This window comes from Mus musculus, chromosome 15 (assembly GCF_000001635.26).
Source record: "Mus musculus strain C57BL/6J chromosome 15, GRCm38.p6 C57BL/6J".
NCBI lineage: Eukaryota > Metazoa > Chordata > Mammalia > Rodentia > Muridae > Mus > Mus musculus.
The window spans coordinates 39,827,741-39,849,809 of NC_000081.6; the positions used below are offsets into that span (position 1 = coordinate 39,827,741).

The following is a 22,069-nucleotide window of genomic DNA, read 5'->3' on the forward strand; positions in this document are numbered from 1 at the left end:
ATGCTAAAATGTTCAGAATGAAGAGAAAGGGAAATCACCCATGCAACAAACTAGTCCCTAGACCATATTAGCTTAAACATTCTAAGTCCAGTGTATTCTGCTCCTCCTATACCATGGCTCAAACAGAGCAGAAGACCAGAAGGTCCTTGGATCTACAGATTTAAGACAAGCTTTCCTCCATCCAAAGAATTATCTCCCATCCAAATGCTTTACAGTCATCTGAAAAATTATTACTTAGCCAACAGATCCATAAGAAAGCCAGGTGTTAAAGGATCGGGTCTCAGTGGGGGACCCATGACATGGTGGGCTGCATGGCTCCATTCTTCACTCCAGTACTGTCTGCCATCAGTGCCGAGACCCGCTGCAATTGGTTCTCCATAGACCACATTTCCTGGAAGGTTCAAAGGCAGGATTCAGTCCCTGAATGCAGGTTTAAGAAAAACATCTGACAATCACACAGAGAGTCTTCTCTGTGTCGGGAGAGGATGATACTATAACTTAAAAGAATCCCACCCCACACCTCACTTTTGTGAACCAGACAATGGCTGATAATTACCGAGCATCTAGTGTATTCAGGTCATTTGCATTGTAAGGCATAGATCATTCTCCCAGCTATGGGATTTGTTTGGGTCAATTAGATTGAATGCAAATGGCATGCTCTCCTTCCAAGTGAGGTTATTAAAACCATCTTGGATTATTCTCCACTGTTACTGAAGCAAAACCCAGAGGATGCTGGGGGCTACATTTGTAATTCAATCTTAAAATTCTATTGGGTAAATGCTATCACTATTTTAATTAAAAGATAAAACTACAGGATTATGTAATTTCTCTACAGATACTTTATACACATTTTGTATTTGTAGACTGAAGGAGGTAGGATTTGAACCCAGGAATTTTGAGTCAGTGGTCTCAATTTTTATGCCATCTAGCCAGATGATAAACTACTATTAATACTGCCAATGGACTCCAACCATAGTACATCTTTGCTGTTGATTGATTGATAACCTTTTCACACTCTCAAAAAGACCTTTCTGAGAAGACTTATATTCAATAAAAGAACACTCAGATAATAAAATTGTAGCCTGAAATGCACACTTAAAAATCATGCAAATGAGGACATCCAAAGCATGCGATGTTGGAAAACTTAATAGTGCACAGTGAATTTGAATTTAAAATCAGGCTCCTATCTGATTAGCATTTGTCAGAATAATAGATACACTGGCATCAACCTCATCACATGCAAGCAATCAAAAGAGAGAGGAGGAGGGAGAGAGACAGGGGGAGAGAGAGAGAGAGGGAGAGAGAGAGAGAGGAGGAGGGAGAGAGAGAGCGGGAGAGAGAGGGAGAGAGACAGGGAGAGAGAGAGGGAGGGAGAGAGAGAGAGCGGGAGGGAGGGAGAGAGAGAGGAAGAGAGAGGGAGAGAGGGAGAGAGAGAGACAGGGAGAGAGAGAGGGAGGGAGAGAGAGAGAGAGGAAGAGAGAGGGAGAGAGGGAGAGAGAGAGACAGGGAGAGAGAGAGGGAGGGAGAGAGAGAGAGCGGGAGGGAGGGAGGGAAGGAGAGAGAGAGGGAGAGAGAGGGAGAGAGGGAGGGAGGGAGAGAGAGGGAGAGAGAGGGAGAGAGAGAGAGAGAGAGGGAGAGAGACAGGGAGAAGGAGGGGGAGGGAGAGAGAGAGAGAGAGGGAGAGAGACAGGGAGAGAGGGAGGGAGGGAGAGAGAGGGAGAGAGACAGAGAGAGAGAGGGAGAGAGACAGGGAGAGAGAGACAGGGAGGGAGAGAGAGGGAGGGAGGGAGGGAGAGAGAGAGAGAGAGAGAGAGAGAGACAGAGAGAGAGACAGAGAGAGAGAGGGAGGGAGGGAGAGAGAGAATGGTGAGGAGATTCTAGCATGCCAAATGAGCTCACTTTAGTTGACCAGATGCTGAATTTTAGTTACGATTCAGATACATAACTGAAATTAACTGATTTCCTTAGAGAGCACATGCAGTGGATGGCCACCAGCTGCCACAGTCCTCAAAATGGAATGTAGCACCCTATTATCTCACAAATTATCCTTCCTGCAAAACAGCCTCTTTCTCCAGCTAGCCTAGGAAATAGAGGAACAGTTACAGCCAGGCTTGCTGAAGCCCAGGAGCTTGACCTGAGTGCCACGTATGCAAGAAAGGGGTCCCTCAGGACCCAGCCACTGCTGATCTGCTTCGACTCCATGATATACTCAATGCCACACCACCCCAGGTCCTTACTGGCTTATTCCTAGAAAAGAGAAGCAACTTTAGTATCCCTCTGTGGCAGGCAGGATAAACATCGGTTATGTGTAGTGAGCTAAGAGGTAGCAGTCTCTACTTGGAGATACTAAGACAGGCGCAGCCTCTATTTGCAACTCCAAAGAGAATTTGCTGTTTCAAGAGCACATCTCCCAGTTGCTTGGGCAACGAGACACTGACTTGATTTGCAGTCGCTCCATGAGATGCCAACTCAGGATTTTCCTTGGTGCTTCATCACCAAGGAAAGGTCCTGTCACATGTTCTGTTCAGTCACTTGGCACATCGAAATGATATGGGAATGCAGTTTCCAGACTTCTACCATCTTAATAGCTCTCAGGAAAAAATAAATGTCAACATCTACCAGAGTCTGCCAGGGCTGCTTCTAACTTGGATGACAGGTAATTTCCTTAGAAGGCCTTAGCCCCTTTCAGATGTGACAAGCTACCTTCTTAGCATGCACAAGCTCTTCATTAAGGAGTGTATTTTCAACTTTATTCTCATTACATATTTGTGAATATAAAAAATTAAAAATAAGCCTGGTGTGGTGGCACATGCCTTTAATCCCAGCACTCGGGAGGCAGAGGCAGGTGGATTTCTGAGTTCGAGGCCAGACTGGTCTACAAAGTGAGTTCCAGGACAGCCAGGGCTATACAGAGAAACCCTGTCTCAAAAAACCAAAAATAAATAAATAAATAAATAAATAAATAAATAAATAAATAAATAAAAATTCCTAATGGCTCATTGCTCCCCTCCTCAACTTTTAAAAGAACAAACCTCATGCAAAAAGTGTAAAGAAGGAAGATAGAGTCCAGGAGTCCATAAGCTAAAGTATGAAACCACAAAACTTCAACCTAATTGCACATCTAAAAATACGGCAAGCGCGATCGAGACCACAGGTATGGACTGTAGAACTTTCATATCTCTTCACTTGACGTCACAGCAACACCTCACGATGCTTTGATAAAGAAGAAATTGATGCTCAATGAAACGAACTGATCTGCCACACATGGGCAGTGACGGAATCAGACTTAAAGGCTTCCTCCTCTGATATAGGACCATACACACATTGTTACAAGAAAAGCAATACTTTCATTCTCGGGGGGAGAGCATACATTCCTAAACATTTTCAGCCAAGCACAAACTATCTGTGGATGTGACCAAGTGGTAACCCACTTTCCCTTCCTGGTTTCCTTTGCTCTGTACTGCAGGTGGCTGTGAACAGCACTTGTGTCTGGCTTCCATCTGGTCCTCTTCTAATTGTGTTTGCATCCTCATGGTTCTAATAACTCTTGTGTCTTTATCACCTGTTTCTTCCCTAGCACCTTTTGTTAGGTTGTTCCCTCTCTATCCACATTTACTCTCCATTGTCTTTCTCTATCCTTGGACATGGGACCAAATGCAAAGACTCTATCATCCTGTTGCAATCTCCCACTTAACGGCATTTATATCTCTGAGAGATCCTAAAGATCTCTGAGCTATGAGGCATTTTGAATGCATAGGACTCTCTTGATCACCAGACAGCCTTATTAGTGAGAAGTGACAGAGTGGGTGGAGCCTTGCATCCTGAGAGCTATGAGTGAAAGTTGAAAGGGGAGGAGGATGAACTGCAGGTGTCAGGGAAGATGCTTGAACTACAGCGTGAAGATAGCTATGCTTTTCAAAATAACTTTCCTTGTAAATAACAGGGTGAAGCTCTGCTGAGCTACACCGATTCAAAATATTATTTTTTCAAAAGAAGACACCATTTGGGAAGAAAATTAAACAGAGACAGGATGGTAGTAAATGGAGGCTTGAGTTCAAATCCTGATGTTGTATATCTGTGCTTTGCATATGATGAATCAATGTTCTTTGTCTTAGTTTTCTTATCTAGGAAATGGGATTGCAATATGATTCTAGTATAGTAAATTTGTGATGGTTAAAAAAACAAATGAACCATCCCCATAATACAAACAAACAAAAAATAAATAAAACCAACAACCATGATGTATACAAAAGTACATAGCAGGCCCTGGAAACCTGGGGTCTCTTCATGTTTATAAATTGACCATGGACTAGTCACTTTTCTATTTCTGTGATTAAAAACACCATGACTGAGGAAACTCTTAGAAGAAAGCATTTATTTGGGCTTACAGTAGGAGAGGATTAGAGTCCATGATGGAGGAGGAAAGGCATGACAACAGGAACAGCTCACATCTTGAACCACAGGCAGGAAGGAGAGAATCTATTGGGCACAGCAATGATCATTTGAAACCTCAGAACCTACCTCTAGTGCATGCCTTCTCCAACAAGACCACACCTTCTGATCCTTCCCAAAGAGTTCTACCAACTGGGGCCTGAGTATTGAAATATATGAGCCTCTGGGGACCATTCCCATTCAAGCCACCACACACCAGAATTCAGCTCTTGAAGTCTTCAAAGATATTGAATAAGGTCTTTATAGAGATAGTGAAATTAAAGTGAGGCCTTTGGGGTGGAACCTAATCTAGTAAGACTGGCATTGAAAAGAAGAGGGAGTTGGAATATAGACACCAAAAAACAGGGACACATTGAAAGCCAAGGAGAAAAGCCTCCCAATGAACCAAGAAGAGAGTCTTGGGACATGGCTTGGGACATCACCCTGGGATACCTGGGACATGGCCTGGGACATCACCTTGGGACATTCTCTGGGATATGGCCTGGAACATCACCCTGAGACATTCCCTGGGACATGGCCTGGAATGTGACCTGGGATTTAGCTTCATCCACAGCTCAGAAAACACTGGTGCTATTGACACTGCCCTCTCAGGTTTCTCATCTTCAGTACTCTGGAAAAACAGGACCTTATTGCTTGCACTATGGCTGTGGTACTTTGTGTATCAGGAACCTTAAGAAATCTACACCTTCTATCAATGCTGTTTCCCTCAGAGCCACACAATTCCAGATTTTGAAATGTTCTTAAATGGCCAGTTTTCAACTGCTTTGAAGTATATCTTTTTCTAAATTTAAAAGGCAATGAGGTAATCAGATGCATAAGACCAAGAAAGAAGAGACAAGGTGACATTCAAATTCTCCTGAACTCAACCACACATCAGCCTCCCCTACCCTGGCCACTGAGAGTCAGTGCACTGAAGTATAGAAGAAACAAGACTTGGCTTGCTGCTGTTCATCAATAAAGAGCATGAGAGGATGTGGCCTTTTATGAATCTCTCTTTGGTCTTCTAAAAACAAGAATATGTGGAGGACGGAGTTGAAAAGTGGGAACTACCCCAACCTCTGTGTGAGAACTTTATGTCCTGCAACAGAAAGCTTGGGTAGATATGGATCTTTGTGCTATAGGAAAACCAAGACCAGTTCAAACAACTACAAACAAACAAATAAACAGCAAACCAACCCCAAGGCCCAGCTCCCAATGTGTGTCTGAGGAACTATTGGGGCCTCACTCTAATTTACAAATCCAACCCAGAGTTGGGACAGCACATTTGCATCCTTTAACTTGGTTTTTGTGAAAAGCAAAAATAAAATGTTTAATCAATATGTTCAAACAAGACGTGTACTTGCCCCGTAAAGACGGGAGCTTGGGTATAAAATTAGGTTGAATTTTAATAAGATACGTTAAAACAGGTTAAGGATAGACTTCTATCTCAGTTAGGGTTCTATGGTTGTGAAGAGACACCATGATCAAGGCAGCTTTTATAAAGGAAAAGATTTAATTGGGGCTGGCTTACAGTTCACAGATTTAGTCCATTATTGTCATGACAGAAAACAGAGAGGCACATAGGCAGCCATGGTGCTAGAGAAGGAGCTGAGTGCTCAACAAATGGACCAACAGGAAGCAGGAAGAGAACTAACTTGAGCTTCTGAGACCTCAAATCCTGCCCCCACAGGGACATACTTCCTCCAGCAAGGTCACGCCTACTCTAGGGAGGCCACTTCTCCTAGCTGTGCCATTCCCTATGACAAAGCATTTAGTCATGGGAGTCTGTGGGGACATTCCTAATCAAACCACCACAAGTGGGCTATAGTTGATGTTTCAATCACAGAGGAGAAACAATAACAGGCAGATTAAGCTACTGAGAGACTACACCTCCACTCTAAACAAAACAGCAGAATCCATGGCATCCAAGCTCTGGTGGTAGACTGGGGAGATGAGCACAGTGTGCTTTCTAAAGGGTCATTGAGAACCCCTTGTGCAGCAAAGTGGCTAGAAAGGTATGTGCATGGTGAAAGCTAGTGAGACGAGAATAATCAGGGATGTCAACGGCTCATATCAGCACATGCACTGTTTGGCTAAAGACTAGACCATCACTTGTACCTGTAATCCAAGAATTCTAGAGGCTGAAGCAGGAGGATCTTGAAATCAAGGCGAGCCAACCAGAAAGCGTATACTAGCTAGTATGAGGCCCCTGACACATATACAGCAGAGGACTGCCTGGTCTGGCCTCAGTGAGAGAAGATGCACCTGACCCTTGAGAGACTTGAGGCCCCAGGGAGTGGAGAGGACTGAGGGGTTGGGGGTAAACATCCTCTTGGAGACAGGGGGAAGAGGAATGGGGTGAGGAACTGTCAGAGGGGCGAGCTGGATGGAGGATAACGACTAGACTGTAAAATAATGATGATGATGATGATGATGATGATGACAATAATAATAATAATAATAATAATAATAATAATAATAATAGAAATCAAGGCTAGAAATAGAAACCCCATCTCAAACTGGAGTATAGGGAGTAGGTCAGATCTGGGCTGAGCTGAGCAGAACTTCCTTGTGAGTGAGTCACACCACCAGGGGGTATGTCTAATTTTTAGCCTGGGTTCTCTGAGATAACTCTTGGGACAGATTTATGGTGCTTCCTTTTTGCACAAGTGGCTTAACACAAGAAGTGTGGGTGGGAAATCACCTGATTTAATTACCTCAGGCCAAGCAAGACTTAAGAATGAAATGGACATCCCCTCTTTGCCAAGGTCAAAGGTAACTCAGCTATGAACAGTCTGAAGAGCCCTTTGACATCAGACATGGTCATGCAGACCAAGCCATGCAGACTTTGGAGTTTGCCCAGTTGTTTTTTGGTCTTGTTTTGGTCCAGTAAGCTCCCCTTTAGAATCATAATGTATGTCCTGTGCCATTATATGTTGGAAACATGTGATCTGCTTTTCATTTTGATTTTACAGGGGATTACAGTCAAGAGATTGCCTGAGTCTCAGAGTAGACTTTGAGATAGACTATGGAGACTTTTTCATAATGATCTACTATGGAGAGCAGGGAGTCAGATGTGGTAGTTTGAATGGCCATGGCCCTAAAGGCTCACGGGGATGGGCAATATTGGGAGGTGTGCCTTGTTGGAGGAAGTATGTCACTAGGGAATGGACTTTTAGGTCTCAGAAGCTGAAGCCTGGTCAGGGTCACTCTCTTCCTTCTGATGTGGAACTCTCAGGTCCCCCTCCAGCACCATGTCTACCTATGTGTCACCAGGCTTCCTGCCATGATGATAATGGACTAGCCCTCTGAAACTGTAAGCCAGCCCTCATTAAATCTTTTCCCTTGTAAGTCACTGTGGTCACTATATCAGTGACTAAGACAGGCGACTTGACCTTGACATTGTCCTTCCTTCTCCTGTCATTGCACTTTTGTAGTCTCCCCTCCCTCAGCCTGGTCGTCTCCCCTTCCTTAGCCTGAAACCTGCTTGCTCAGGGGTGGAGCTTTCCACTCAATCATTCTGCCACGCCCACTGCTGGAACGTGCTGCTTTGCTGTTTGGAGCCACACATGTGGTCACCCTGCTACTGGACCCCGAGATTATTTGGCGGGAATCGGGCCCCTTCCCCTGCTTCATAACTGCATGCGGAACAGTAAAGTTGAGCTTTGATCAGAATGCCTGTCTTAGCTGCATTTCTTTATCTCGCCGCCTAGCCCCTCTTCTCTTCCAGGTTTCCAGAATGCCTTTCCAGGCTAGAACCCAGGCTGTGATCTGCTGGCCGGACACAACACACTTTTGCTTCTTTATCATAGGGGACAAAGGCTAGAGGAAAATACTAACCTTCCAGCACAAGGAAAGCCTGAGTCTGGGATTAAAGTTGCGGAATTGAATATAATTTTCCCAGTCCATGGCAGCATCAGATGAAGAGGCTCAGATGGAGGGAATCCATCTGACTCAGAGAAGGAAGAGGAGCCACGGATGCTGGGAGGCTCTGAAGGCTCTGAGGACGATAGAAAGCACATGGGATGGACTAACAGGTAAGGGAAATGAGAGGAGCAGAGAATTGCGCTCGGAATTCAAATGAGCAGAGGGAAACAGGACAGTAATTCTGGTGAACAGTAAGGAAGGGGAAGAGGAGAGGGTCAGCTAGCAGAGCCCTCAAACCACCCCTCTGTGTGTGTGTGTGGGGGGGGGGGGGTGTCAGCCTTCATAATGTGTTGATACCACTGAGTAAAAACCTTATACCTGTATACTGTAGCTCACCAAAGGCGTTTCCTATTCACAGAGCTCATTCAGGAGACAGATCTACTCAGAGAAGAAATGCATGTCTGCTCCTCACACTGTGCATTTGAACTGCACATGGGTGCAGTGACAGCCAAGAGCCACCAGATGTTTACAGAACACCACATAATCGTGGGCAGACTCTGCAGGTAAAGGCACTTGCAGAACAAGCTGGTGGTCTAAGTTTGATCCCCAAAGACTCACACAAATGTATAAGAAGAGAGCCCACAAAGTTATCCTCTGACAAGCACGTGTGCACTGTGTCATGTATATATCTACGTGCATAATAGACCTGTGCACATAAGCACACAATACACATTATAATAAATAAAATTTCTTTAAAAGAAAAACCAAACCATAGATCACACCAAAGGAAGACTAAGTATGTGTGTGTTGTGTATGTGTGCTGTATATGTGTGGTATATGGTGTGTGGTGCACGTACGTGAGTTTGCATTTGTGGTGGTCAGAGGAAGAAGTCAGGTGTCTGCCTGTATGCACCCCTTTAGACAAAGTGTCTCACTGAACCAGGAGCTTGCCTTGCCTTCTTTGCTAAGCTGGCTAGCCAGGAAGCTTTTGAGATCCATCAGTCTCTGTCTCCCAGCCTGCCTTCCCAATGCTGGGGTCACACACTCAGATGTCTATTGCTGGCTCTTTATGAGCACGCTGAGGGTTAGAAGTCAGGTCCTTGTGTTTGTAGAGAAAGTGCTCCTAACCATGGAGAAAAAGACTAGGAATTTATGTTAAAACAACAACAACAACAAAACAAACAAACAGAAAATGAAAGAGAATTTTGAAGTCTCATCAATATTCTTAGAAAAAGGATATGGAAAAAAGAGAGAGGGCTAGAAAGATGGCCCAGCAGTTAAGAGCACCAGCTCCTCTTCCACAGGACCTGGGTTCAATTCCCGACACCCTCATGGCAACTCACAACTGCCTGTAACTGCAGTTCCAGGGGATCTGACACCCTCACACAGACATACATGCAGGCAAAACACCAATTGGCATAAAATAAGAATAAGGTATCAAGCAAACAGAAAATATTCCCAAGACAAAAGTCCATAGGAAGGGCAAAGGAAAGCAAACAAGACAGAACAAAAACTTGACTTTTTTAAAAGGTGAAAAGAGAAGAAAAACTGGAAAGAGATGAAGATGCTGGAGGAGTTAATACTGGGAATGTAAACAAAGAAAATAAATATGGAAGAAACGACAGAAGAAAAGTTCAGAACCTAAGATCAGCCTTCAGATTAAACATGAAGGGGGGTTATTTCAATCGTATGACCCAATGTGGGCTTCATGAAATTTCTGTATCTCTATGATGAAGAAAAAATGAGAATATTCCAGATGGTAAAATCAGTCAGAGAGAAAAAGAAAACAATTGTGCTGTGTTGGTAACAAAGATAATCATACTGCAATTGTAATGACAGCTCCCAAGTTCCTTCTGCAGCCTCGGAGAGGAGAAGGGGCTGGCAGAGACATCCCTGGAGTGTCACTAAAAGCACTAGCCAGGCACAAAAAAATTGTTATTTGAAGTGACAATTATTAACAAAACTCTGGTGGCAGGTAGCATTTACATGAGCTGTTACTCATTTTTCATGGTTGGAAGATAATTGATACTATTCCAAATTTTAAGTCACTACTACCTACTTACAGTCTAGAATTTTGAAGAAAGCTTCGTAGACGTGAAAGTAAATGTGGCCAAAGCCACGAAGCTCAAAGAAAGGCTGACAGACAGAAATGGGAGCTAGCCAAGTCTCCAGTGAAGGCTTTAGCAAATCCAGTCTTGCCATTTCCATCCTTTCAATAATGCCAAGATGCTAAGATAATGATAGTGTCTTCAAAAAAACCTTTCTTTTTAAAAAAGATGTATGTATTTATTTTATGTATATGAGTACATTGTAGCTGTCTTCAGACACACCAGAAGAGGGCATTGGATCCCATTATAGATGGTTGTGAGCCACCATGTGGTTGCAGTGCTCTTAACCCCTGAGCCATCTCTCCAGACCCCTCAATGTAACTTTCAAACATAATTACAACCCTCCTAAACCAGCTAATTTTTAAAATGTCAAATCAATGAATTAGGAAAGATGGCATCCACACACCCCCACCTCCACAGGGCACACTTCAGTAGAACTAGTCATTGAGAAGGTTAGGCTTTAGGTTGGTGGCCTTGGGCTGGACCAGTAGACCTAGCGCTTGCCATTGAAGTCATGTTGAGCTTTGCCCACCAATTGTCCCCCAGGCCTTGATGTCATCAGCCACAAAACAGTTGTAAAGTTGAACTTGAAGTATTCTGATGATAATTCCAAGCAACAATATATTAAAATAAAATGAGGATAAAACCTGAAGGGATAAAGGGTCTCATAGTCCTACTCTGAAGCATGGATAGTGTTAGCTGTTCCAACTTCAGTCCACCTCATCTGGGTATAGAGTTGTCAATTGAGGTATAAAATCAAATTTAACAGCATCATATCCCTAAGTCACAATAGACAGACAACCAATACTTTGACAAGTTTGTGGCTGGATTCTGATTTTAATAATCATATGAATCACCTGAAGTTTCAGTTAAGTGCCTTAGATTCAGTGGGTCTGGGAGGGGAATCGGGGTTCTGTGTGTTGCTCCTAGCAACATCAGCACTGTGTTCTAGGGGTCTACTGTTTGTATCAGGGCCCAGGGAGAAACAAGTGGGTGAGGAAAGTATTTATAGATTTCCATATTACACTTTCATAAGAATAAAGTCTTTCTTACTTAAATAAGGTTACAAATAGCAGGCTTTTATTGCACTTTTGTGTTCAGAAATGATGTGAGAGGAAATGGTGTTAGAGGATACAGGCGGAGTGGGTACCTCAGTCCTTCAGACAGTACATGTGGTCCATGGGCTCTTAGCCATCACCATACCAGGTTTACTGATGTAGTCACCATGGGAACAGTTTGGGTCTGTTAATCTATCTTCTCTTCCTTCTGGTTCCTCTTTGATCACATGACCTCTCCACCCAAGAGATGTTACATTCACAGAGTGGGCTATCTCATGCTGAATCATTCTGGAGTTCTGCTGTCTCTTTGACAACTGGCCACTTGGTTTTTTTTTTTTTTTTTAACAAGTATTGTTACTGTAAATCCAACTTCGCCAGCATGCGTAAGTGGCATTAAATTATCTCATGCTTACAGCTCCTTTGGAAATGAGTCTAGCAGTATTCAAACAACTGCATGTCTATTTAATCTTTGAACCAGCAATTCTTCATCTAGAAGATACCCTTTTATGTTAGGCACAGAATGGAACCATAATGATGTCTACATGCCAATGGACAGTTTGTTCATATGTTACACAATGTAGCAAAGGGGACCTTGCAGATGTGATTAAAAGCCTTGAGATGGGAAAGTCTTATAAATTAATGGAGTTGGCTCGATATTATACAAGGATCCTTAAAGTGGGAGATGCACGAGGCCATTCAGAATAAGCTGACACCAGCACGCAGCCCAGCATGGTTGCCTTTGAAGATTCAGGAAGGTGGAGGTGAAGGTGAGCATGAGCTGAGGAAACTGGGCAGGTGCGGGCTCTGGGAAAGCTAAGGAAGGGGCAGGGCACTCCAGACACCTGGATACTCTGTTGTCTAGAACAACCAGATAGCAAGATCATGTTAAGTCACTAAGCTTGTAGCAGTTTCTTACAAAGACAATAGAAAAGCCACACAGCCTCTACAAATACCAAATAGTCTCTGCAGAAGGTGATGCTCTGGTGTTCATTTGTAAGAGCCAAGGGCTGCCGCAGACCAAGTGCCCACCATTGGAGGGTTGTTTGAATAAACACAGCAGAACATTATAGACCTACAAATGAGAATGATAAAACCTACCTTCTGAGAGCTTACCTCAAGGATATATTTCAACAGAAAAACCAGAAAGGGGCAAAATACTAGCAAGGTGGTGTTTTGTTTTGTTTTGTTTTGTTTTGTTTTGTTTTGTTTTGTTTTTTTGTTTTGCTTTGATTTGTTTTGTTTTATGAAGTAACAGAAGATATAGATATTTCTTATGGGGTATGACAAGGACTCAGAAGGGAAAAACTTCTTTGAACATTTCTTGAGGACATATAATTTTGAAACTGGGATTAATGTAAAATTGTAAACATTTCCCACATTCAAGAAGTAAAATTGTGTTTAAAACTAACTTAAAATCAAAATCAAAATGCCTGTACTTAAGATTACCTAAGATTAACAGTTGTCTGTGATCCTTAGGTTTGTATAAGCCGGCTTTGATCGAATTTTGTCCACATATAGAATAAATACTATCAAGAAGAAGCTTCCAGCCTTAACTTTCGAAATCGTAGCTTGATGGTGGGTGACAATGGGCATTTCTGCAGATTTTACAGATTCTAACATTGTGTGCCTGGTGTGCCCATACAAGGGAAACCCTCCCGGTTCCATAGCGCTGGCAACACCACCATCTGGCGGGAGAAAGCGAGAACTGCAGTTTGGGATTTTCAGCTACTTCTGTTTAGGTGAGGGAGGGAGCCGCTTCACGCAGGCAAACCCACACGCGGAGTGTGGGAGTTTACAATAGTTGCTAGTAAGACCTTATGAGCTCATTTTAAATTAACCTTATTCCTAACACATGTTATAGTGGATAACATTTTAAAAGTGAGCACAGCTCACAAAATCTTTACTAAACCTTGCAACGCACAGTTTTGACAAAATTTATTTTGGTGTCAATTAGAAGCATACTAAATCCATTTTGTGGTTTTTTTTTAATGAGGTACATTGACCATTGGCTGTCGTTCTCAGAAGTGGTGTTAACAGGACCACCTCCCCTGCTGCAGGGTTACCTGGATCTCTACCAGTGAGATGGGGGCTCCAGGGAGATGCACATATGTGGCTTTCAACCATCTTTGTCCAGTACTCACAAACTAACGTCTTTCCCCTTTGCTCAGGAGCACGTTTTCTTCCTTTTGCATGACTACATTTAGACTGAACTACAGAGCTTAGGGAACAGTCAATTTGAAGTTAAAAAATAACCTTTGAAACAGCAATCATTAAAATGCTCTGGGAGCTACTGCTCCAGTTGACCCGAGATCCAAGGTGCTGTCAGACAAATCGATTCTGTTCAAAAGTAAGTTTTTGAGCATGAACTCTGCCCTGGCCTCATCAGGTCCTAGCAACGGAAGCTTGATGATCAGGAAAGGTGGGAGTCGCTGTAAAATTAGCTTTAAAATTAAAATTTACTATCATGTTTTTAACTAAAAACTTGCTGCTTATGATGTTAAGAGATGGATAATGAGCTTGAAATAGTTTGAGGCCCTACGTAGAAGGAAGAAGTAACCGGAAGGAAGAGAATAGGCCCTGAAGATGATAGAAAAGAAGAACGAAGTAGACCTGTGTAAGGATGAGAGAGGCAGCCCTCCTCGTACACTAAGTAAAGGAAACATGGGAGCTCTGCCCGGTTGTTAACCTGAGACACCCACGGGGTCCCCTGAGGGTCACCTGCTCTCCTCGCATCGGCTACCACCTTCGCTGCAGATTTGCTCATCACATGCACGACGTATAAAGGGCAGTTCACAGCGCTGGCTATGGTGATGGCTCTCAGGGTGGCCTCTGCCTCCACTGCTTCTGGACGGCACAGCTCGTGCCCCTCAGGGCCTGTTATCCCCAGTGCCAGCATCTTCTTTGCTCCCTAAAAGGCAGCAAGAATGTGAAAGGGAGAGCAGGAAAGATTGCTAATGGCAAGTAGGATTTTATTGGAAATTAAAGGTTCTGATAGGCTTTTAGATGTGCTCGCTATAGGTATGGGGGCGGGGCAGAGTGAAATACGCTGATAGCGTAGATTCATAGTGCCCCTATGCATCATTTTATCAATAGTTTCTTTGGGTTGGAGGAAGAGGCCGGGGGAGTTCTCAGTTGGTAAAGTGCTTGCTGTTCAACCATGGCAGCCCATGTTCAGTCTACAGAACCCGTGTGGAAAAGCCAAGCAAGATGGGAAATGCCCTTGTGATGCTGAGGCAGTAGAGACAGGCAGCTCCACCGGACCACTGGCCAGCCAGGTTGGCCTGACTGGTGAATTCCCGGCCAGTGAGAGACAGACTCTGTCTCTAAAATAAAATGGACTGGATCCTGAAGAATGACATTAGAGTTTGTCCTCTGGTCTCTACTGTCTGCGTGTCTGTCTGTCTATCCCAGCCCCGAAAAAGATGAGGAGGGTTGTACTCACACTCAGTCCGAAGCCCTGTCCAGCACTGTTCGTGTTTGAGACTTTAGTATATTAATTCAGTGAAGCAAAATAGAACAACAGCTCGAGAGCCTTGCTGAAGTCACTCGCTTGATATATTGTTTAAGGAGTTGTTATTTTTCTACCGAATCCGTCGCCACTGTTCCTCAACTCATTACACTAGTTAGATCCAGTATTTCTTCACATTTTTGCTCCTCTCTTTCACAAAAGAACTGCAAGTCAAGACTCAGAGGACTGACAGGACCCACCGGTCTCACACAGTGAGGAAGTCACACTTAAACTCTGGCCTGTTTGAGTTTATAGCTTACATCCCCTTCTCTTTCTTCCCAGGGCCTCCTGGCTACTGAGCTGCATGCAATCTTACTTTAATGGGAGCTAAGCCTGGAAGGTGGGTGGGGAATCAGCTAATATAGAGGGTTAGAGACAGCTCTTTAAATCTTGCAGATGGCATACCCTTTGGGCACTAGTAATGGAGCTAACGTGAGAAATAAATATCTTCTACATTCCTCCAGAGCACATTTTGATTCCCCGTCTCTGAAAAGTGTGAGGCTTTAAAATACTGTCTTACTCACCGCTCAGGCCCTCAGCTCACACGCATGTCCGCACATTAGCATTCCATACCAGCAGCCTGAGTCTCAGAAAACCCAGGAAACAAACCAGTGCTGAGGGACGTACAGGAGAGGCCTTACAGTCTGGAGAGACTGCTTGGGAGTTGAGAGCGCTGGCTGCTCTTCCAGAGGACCTGGGTTCAGTTCCCAGCGCCCACATGGCAGCTCATTACTGCCTGTAACTCCAGTTCCAGGGGATCCAACTAACTTCGTCCGGGCTCTGCAAGCACTGCATGCACCTGGCTTACATGCACTGGTGCGGGCACACACGCACTCATGCAGGCACACATGTACACATAAATGATAAATAAATAAATCTAAAAAAAAGCCTCACATTTTTATAACAGCGCATTTTTTTTAAAAAAGTGAACGTATGTAGCTGGTTGGCAAAGGAGAGCTCTTCATCCCACCGTGTAGAATAAAATCAAAGGCAAACAAGCCTGCCTGTGATTTATGGGCACAGACCATGAGTGACTTAGTTCCTGCCCTTCCATGAGCTGAGTCCACCTCCATAGGGCTGGATGTCTCTGCGTTAAGTTACAGCTGTGTTCCTGCCTATGGGAGGGTTGGAATGGAAACGCTCACCTCTGCAATCAAATCTCCATTCTCGGCGTGCACCTGAGCAATCGCTCCTATCTCCTTGCACTGAGAGAAGGCCGCATACAGCTGCTCGTCTTGCACCATGTACAGACCTTTGTAGGCCATAAACATCTTGAAAGAGTTAACGCCTTTATCTCGGGCAAGGGTTTTCATTTCTTCTTTTACCTAGGGGGGGGGGGGCGACAGGTACACCAATATGTTTCTCGTTAATTTAAATGATAATTTCGTCATTCCTCAAAGATTATATTCAGAAAAGATATATGTAACATATCTATTATATGTAGCATAACCATTACCTCAGAAACAAGCAGTTAAGCCCCATGTCCTATCCTGTTTTACCTGATAAACGGCTGCTGCTGTTAAATTCTTAAATGGACTTAACATGTGTGTTAAGAGATGACAAACATGGAAAAGTTACTAGCTTTCCCTAAAGAACTTAATTTCTATTCTTGAACACAGAATTCTCTGCATCTATCTTCCAATTTGAGGAGATCATTCTAGAAAAGAAGATGAAGCCACACAGCAGCAGCAGTAACAGCCACTAAAAAAGCACAAAGCTGCTTTAATCCCAGTACTTGGGAGGCAGAGGCAGACAGATTTCTTTGAGTTCCAGGCTAGCCTTGTCTATATAATGAGTTTCAGGACTATGCAGAGAGATCGTGTCTCAAAGAAATATACCATGAAAAAAGCACAAAGCCAGGCCTGTCAACACACTCTGAAATCTCACCTCTCAAAGGTACAGGTAGGAGGGCAAGTTCAAGGGGACTACACAGCAAGTCCCTCTCTAAATCACCATGAGCAGAGCTCATAGGAACTCATAGAGATTGAAGGAAACGGCACAGGCAGGGCCCGCACAGAGCTGCCGCGGGCTGTGGGTTTAGAGTTTCTGGGATTCCTTCCAGTGTGCAAACAAGTGGGGCTTTGTTTCTGGTGCCTTCTCTTGGGCTCTTTTCCTAATGTTGGTTTGTCTTATCCAACTTTAATGTGATAGTTTTTGTTTTAGGTTATTATATTTTATTATTATCTCTTAGCATCCTGTTCTTTTCAAATGAAAAACAGAAGGGAAGTGGATCTGGACAGAAGAGGAGTATGGAGGAACTTGGAGAAGCAGAGTGTGGGGAAACTGTAATCAGAATATATTATGTGAAGGGGAAATCTATTTTAAAAAAAGAGGGAGAAGAAGACTACAAAAAAGATCTTCGTAAAAGGGGAAAAAGTTTTAACAAATTGTCTTAAGCCCTTATTTAGAAGCGGGCTTGCTACAGATGTGATTGGTTTTAATGATGTCATTGGTGTACATTCTAACCCCTGATGATTGGTGGCCTTCAAAAAGAGGAACCCGAGATGCAGGCATGTATGAGGAGATGAACTCAGGAGTTAGAATGATCCTTCTTCAAGGCAAGGGTCACAGAAGATTACTACAGATCGCTTCTAGAAAACCATGGGATAGCCCTTAGGACAAACCAACCAAGTAGATTCCTTGGCCTTCTAACCTTCAGGACTGACAATAAGTTTTCTGTTATTGGAGTCTTTATTGAGCTCTTGGTTATAGTAACACAATAGAATCTATGTTTGGGAGTCTATTTACTTGTTAAAATGTGAAAAGGACTGGTAAAAGCTAACAACGTTGTTTCTGCTGTCTCTGCAAAATAAGAGAGGGAGGGGAAAGATGGGGAAGGAAAGAAGGAGGGAGGAAAGGAAGGGAGAAGGAAAGAGGAAGGAAAGGAAGAAATAAAGGAGAGGATGGAAGAAAGGAAGGGTTGGCCTTTCTTGGCCTTTCTTTAAATGATGACCAAACTCATCATTTAAATATCATTGTGGGAGAAAAATCAATTTGGGCAATGGACTATAACCTTTGAAATGATGTCTGCTGGGTGCTTGTAACAGACTGATCATTTGTTTTATATCCACTTAGTGCCTGAAACACGTTTTGGAAGGGATGCTGGTGTACAAACGTCTTGACTCATATCCCCGTGGGCCACCCTTCCCCACCATAACGTTTCTGATGGACGCGCAATACGAAGAGATGAGTTAGGACTTAAAACCCAAGGAGAACTGCCCCCGAGGCACACGTACAGAAGTTCAAGAGAAAAATCAACATATTTGAATGGCTCTCAAAATTATCTCCTCTGTCTGAATCTTTCCATTTCTTCATGACCTGAATAATTATCAGGCATAAGAAAGTGTTTTGAGGTCTCCCATAAGAGATTTTCAGGTGGAAGTAGCTGTGTAGTGTTGGGAGATCCCACATAACAGCTGGACCCAGCTGGGAGAGGCCTTGGAACAGAGCCTAGCTGGTCTCCTCTGTCAGGAGTGGAAACGGAGGCTTCAGATTGGAAGGAATTCTAAGTGTAGAATTTCTTTGATGTTTTTCTCATAAATTAAAATTTTCTAATATGGTTTAAAAGATTCTAGGCATGTTGACATTGAGAATAAGAAGGATAGGTCCTATGGAAATTGGAGGAAATGTTGACAACTCCTGAATTAAATACAGGACAATGCTAATGTGAACAAGCATAGTGGAAACCCAATGTGTGCTTGCTCTGGTGGTTTTACAGTTTAGTGTTTTTAACTCAGAAGAATAAGCAGCGAAGATTTGTTCTCCCAGCCCCAAGTCACCCTGAGACAGTGACACCACCGGCGGGTGTTTCCTGTTTGACAAGGCCAGTTTCTTGCTCTCCTACAGATCAAGGACAAAGGGACTAAATGGAACACACTGGAAGCCAGTTGCCTTACCTTGTCGCTCCACCACGTCACTGCCACATGCAGGCTATAGTCACAGCAGACTTTCGGGTCTGCCCAGTTGCGCCAAGTCTCAAAGGCCTCGATGAGGGAGCTGCCTTTCTGAGGAATGGCAAAATCAATGATCATGGTGGTGCCTCCTGCCAAAGCAGCCTGCAATCACAGGAGGGTTTGGTCAATTGTCATCCTCCCTGGTTAGGTCAGAGGTCACGCACGCCGTGAAAGCTGCACATCTGTTAGCCCCTCGGCCCATCTGATGTGTCCAGGGAATGTCAAAGATGCTGCTTTTTAAAAGACCTGAGAGGCATGAATAGACTCCCCTAAAACTAAAGTTCGGAGTCTTAAAATACCTGGAGCTGCTTCTGAAAAAGAAAGCATGACTGTAAAGAAAAGCTGAAGTGGGTGGATGTGTTGGCCGTTTCCAGTTGTCAGTTGTTACACTGACTATATCTGGAATGAACTACAATCCAGAAATGGAGGGCACACCTGGGACCCAGATCTTGAGGCCATACCTTCTGCTGTAGGCCTACGTAAGGACAATGGAGGAAGGAAGACTTTCTTCTTCTTCATCTGCTTGCACTCACTTGCTAGCACATCTGTTGGAGCCTACTTCAGGACTGCAGCTTACACAGAAGATCATGTGAAACACTCAGCCTCATGGAACTGAGCAACTACTAGATTCTTGGACTTCCCATTCACAGCTGCCCACTGATGGGTTAGTTGGACTGCAGACTGCAAGTCATTCCAATAAATTCCCTTACCATATAGGGACATTCCATACGTTCTGTGACTCCAGAGAACCCTGACTCCAGAGGTTGTGCTGGCTCATGCCTGCAGTCCTAACACTTGGGCGGCTGAAGCAGAAAGTTTGCTGTGAGTGGGTGTCCAGCCTGGTCTACAGAGTGAGACCTTTGCCCGAGAAACCCTCAGATGGGAAAAGGAGAAAAGATACAAAACATTTTGAAAACAAAACCGAAAACAAACAAACGAAAAGTCCCAAACTATACATGCTATTGTAAAATCCCACTTCCTTGGGATTCATTTTAGGAATTGCATTGCCAGCAGCCCTGTGCTCTACCCAGAGAATCAGGGAACTTCTAGTGCTAACCAATGCCTCCTCGCCCTGGGATGCTGGTGATGTCTTTCTGTGGTTTACATCCGTGGTTACCGCCTATTCCCACTGCTTGGTTTTAGCTCAGAACCTTTTTATCTCTAGCTGATGCCTGGTTGGGTATTTTCGCTTCAGTTCTGCCCTAAGATCAAGCACACAGACCCTCGGTGCAGAGGGCATTTCCAACCCACTGCTGAGCCACTTGGCTCAATAGGTTAAGGAAGGAGGAGGAACAAAGGCACAGTTTCTCCTGCAAAGGGAATGCGTTCTGGTTTCAATAGCACAGCGGAGAATGCTATCATTAGCAGTTGTGCTGTGTGTGCCTCATGAACTAGAAGGGAAGATTTGCAATGTCCTCACAGCAAAGAGATGCTAAATGTCTGAGGCAATGGATTTGCTAATTGCCCAGTTTTGATCACTACACAATGTTTACAGAGGTAAAACACTGCACTCTGTAAGTCCCTGGTTACTCTGTGCCAACTGAAAATTTTAGAAAGTTAATGCTTCTTGTTGCCTCTGGGATGAAGTTTAATCTTCATAAACTTGGTCTCTGAGTCCCTGCATCCTGCCTCAACCCTCGCTAGACCTGGTGGCATATTACGCCACATTACAAGTAATTTAAAAACTATTACAAAAACAAATGCCTTTGGCTCATTATTTAAATTGATTTAATTTAAACGAAAATCACAAGGTGGTTAATGCATTTTTAATTGCTGTACTCAAACAATGTAGGTGAAGAAAGCAAACAGAATCCTGGACGTGAAGTGGCCCAGGAGTCAGAACAGGAATGGCTCTGTAGCATGCCGTTCAGACTCGGCACCTAGCTAGGTCTCCTGAACAGTTTTTTATCCTCTGTATTCTTTGATTCCTCATCTGAGAAGTGAGGACAGTACCTGCATCTGGACCCTCAGTGAGCAAGGCTATGCTGCCTCCCGAGAACTGCTCTCTAATCCATCATGAGCCTTGGTGCCATTTGCCATATAATTAGGGATCATTCCACTTTTACACCCTTCATATCTCACTCCCTGGTCATATCTCACTTCCTGAGATGTACCTTCCAGATAATCAGGAGGGATAGCTTCTTTCTAGCCTTACTCCTACCCCATGATGTGCCCCAGGTGCGGCTGCTACTCTCATGGCCTGGAATGTAGGCTCTGTTTTCCCCTGTCCCTCTGTCTCCCCTGTCCCCTGTCCCTCTTGAATGTAGGCTCTGTCTCTCTCCCTGTCCTTCTCCCCTATCACTCTCTCACTTTAGAATATATTTTTATTCTTCCTTAAGTCACTTGGTGTCTCTCCAATTCTCTCCACTTTTAACTGCCTTACTTTTTTACATAAGATTCAACACTCTGTTACCACTTTAAATAACATTGTCCTTATTCATGCAGAAAATACTATTTGCATTTCCTAAGAAACTCCTAGCAGTGCAATGTCAAGAGGTGGAAAAAAGAATTTGGAGATTGTATTTTTTTTTATTGGAATAGCGATTAATCTTGTCACCTTCTTCTATTTTCAAGTGCCTTTTCAATACAAGGAGTCCCTCAGGAGTGGGGTGTATTTCTTTTTCTAGTAAAAAACTGGTAATTAAAGTGTTAGAAAAGAGTTTTATAGGTCTACAGATTTAGAACATTCCACAACATGTAGGATATAGAGAAATTAGATACAATGGTCCCTCAGAACATGAGAAATTGATGCCATATCTTCTAGCAGATAAAAAAAAAAAACCCAAACCTGTGTTCAAGTCCTTTATATAGGACGGTCTAGTCATTGCACAGACTGGAGGTACAGTCTCCTGCGTTTACCCCTAGATTGCCCACATATGCAAATGTTTTATAAATAATTGTTATCCTGTATTATCTGGAAAGAATGGCAAGAAGTATGTCAGAACCGGTTCAACATAAATCGATTAAAAATTATTGTCAGGATGCATACGCTAGGTGACAGAGAAAGAGCCACCTCTCCTGGTAAGAGGGAAGAATGACTCAGACGCCTTGGAAATCAGTCTGGAGTTTCTCAGAAAGTTAGAAGATGAAGCACAACCCAGGGGTCTACTCTCTGGTATGTACTCAAGGTCAGCGCCAACATGT

At 43.7% G+C, this 22,069-nt stretch overlaps 1 protein-coding gene across 2 annotated transcripts in view; it reads right to left on the bottom strand.

Moving 5' to 3' along the window:
- Dpys (dihydropyrimidinase) overlaps positions 1 to 22,069 on the bottom strand; it is an 88,986-nt gene that overhangs the window by 59,256 nt on the left and 7,661 nt on the right. For both annotated transcript variants that reach the window (NM_022722.3, NM_001164466.1), the window contains exons 2-5: positions 18,869 to 19,027; positions 16,118 to 16,297; positions 14,183 to 14,372; positions 235 to 391 (exon numbers count right to left, since the gene is read on the bottom strand). In NM_022722.3, the coding sequence (NP_073559.3) occupies positions 235 to 391; positions 14,183 to 14,372; positions 16,118 to 16,297; positions 18,869 to 19,027 (686 nt within the window). The remainder of the gene's footprint in view (positions 1 to 234; positions 392 to 14,182; positions 14,373 to 16,117; positions 16,298 to 18,868; positions 19,028 to 22,069) is intronic.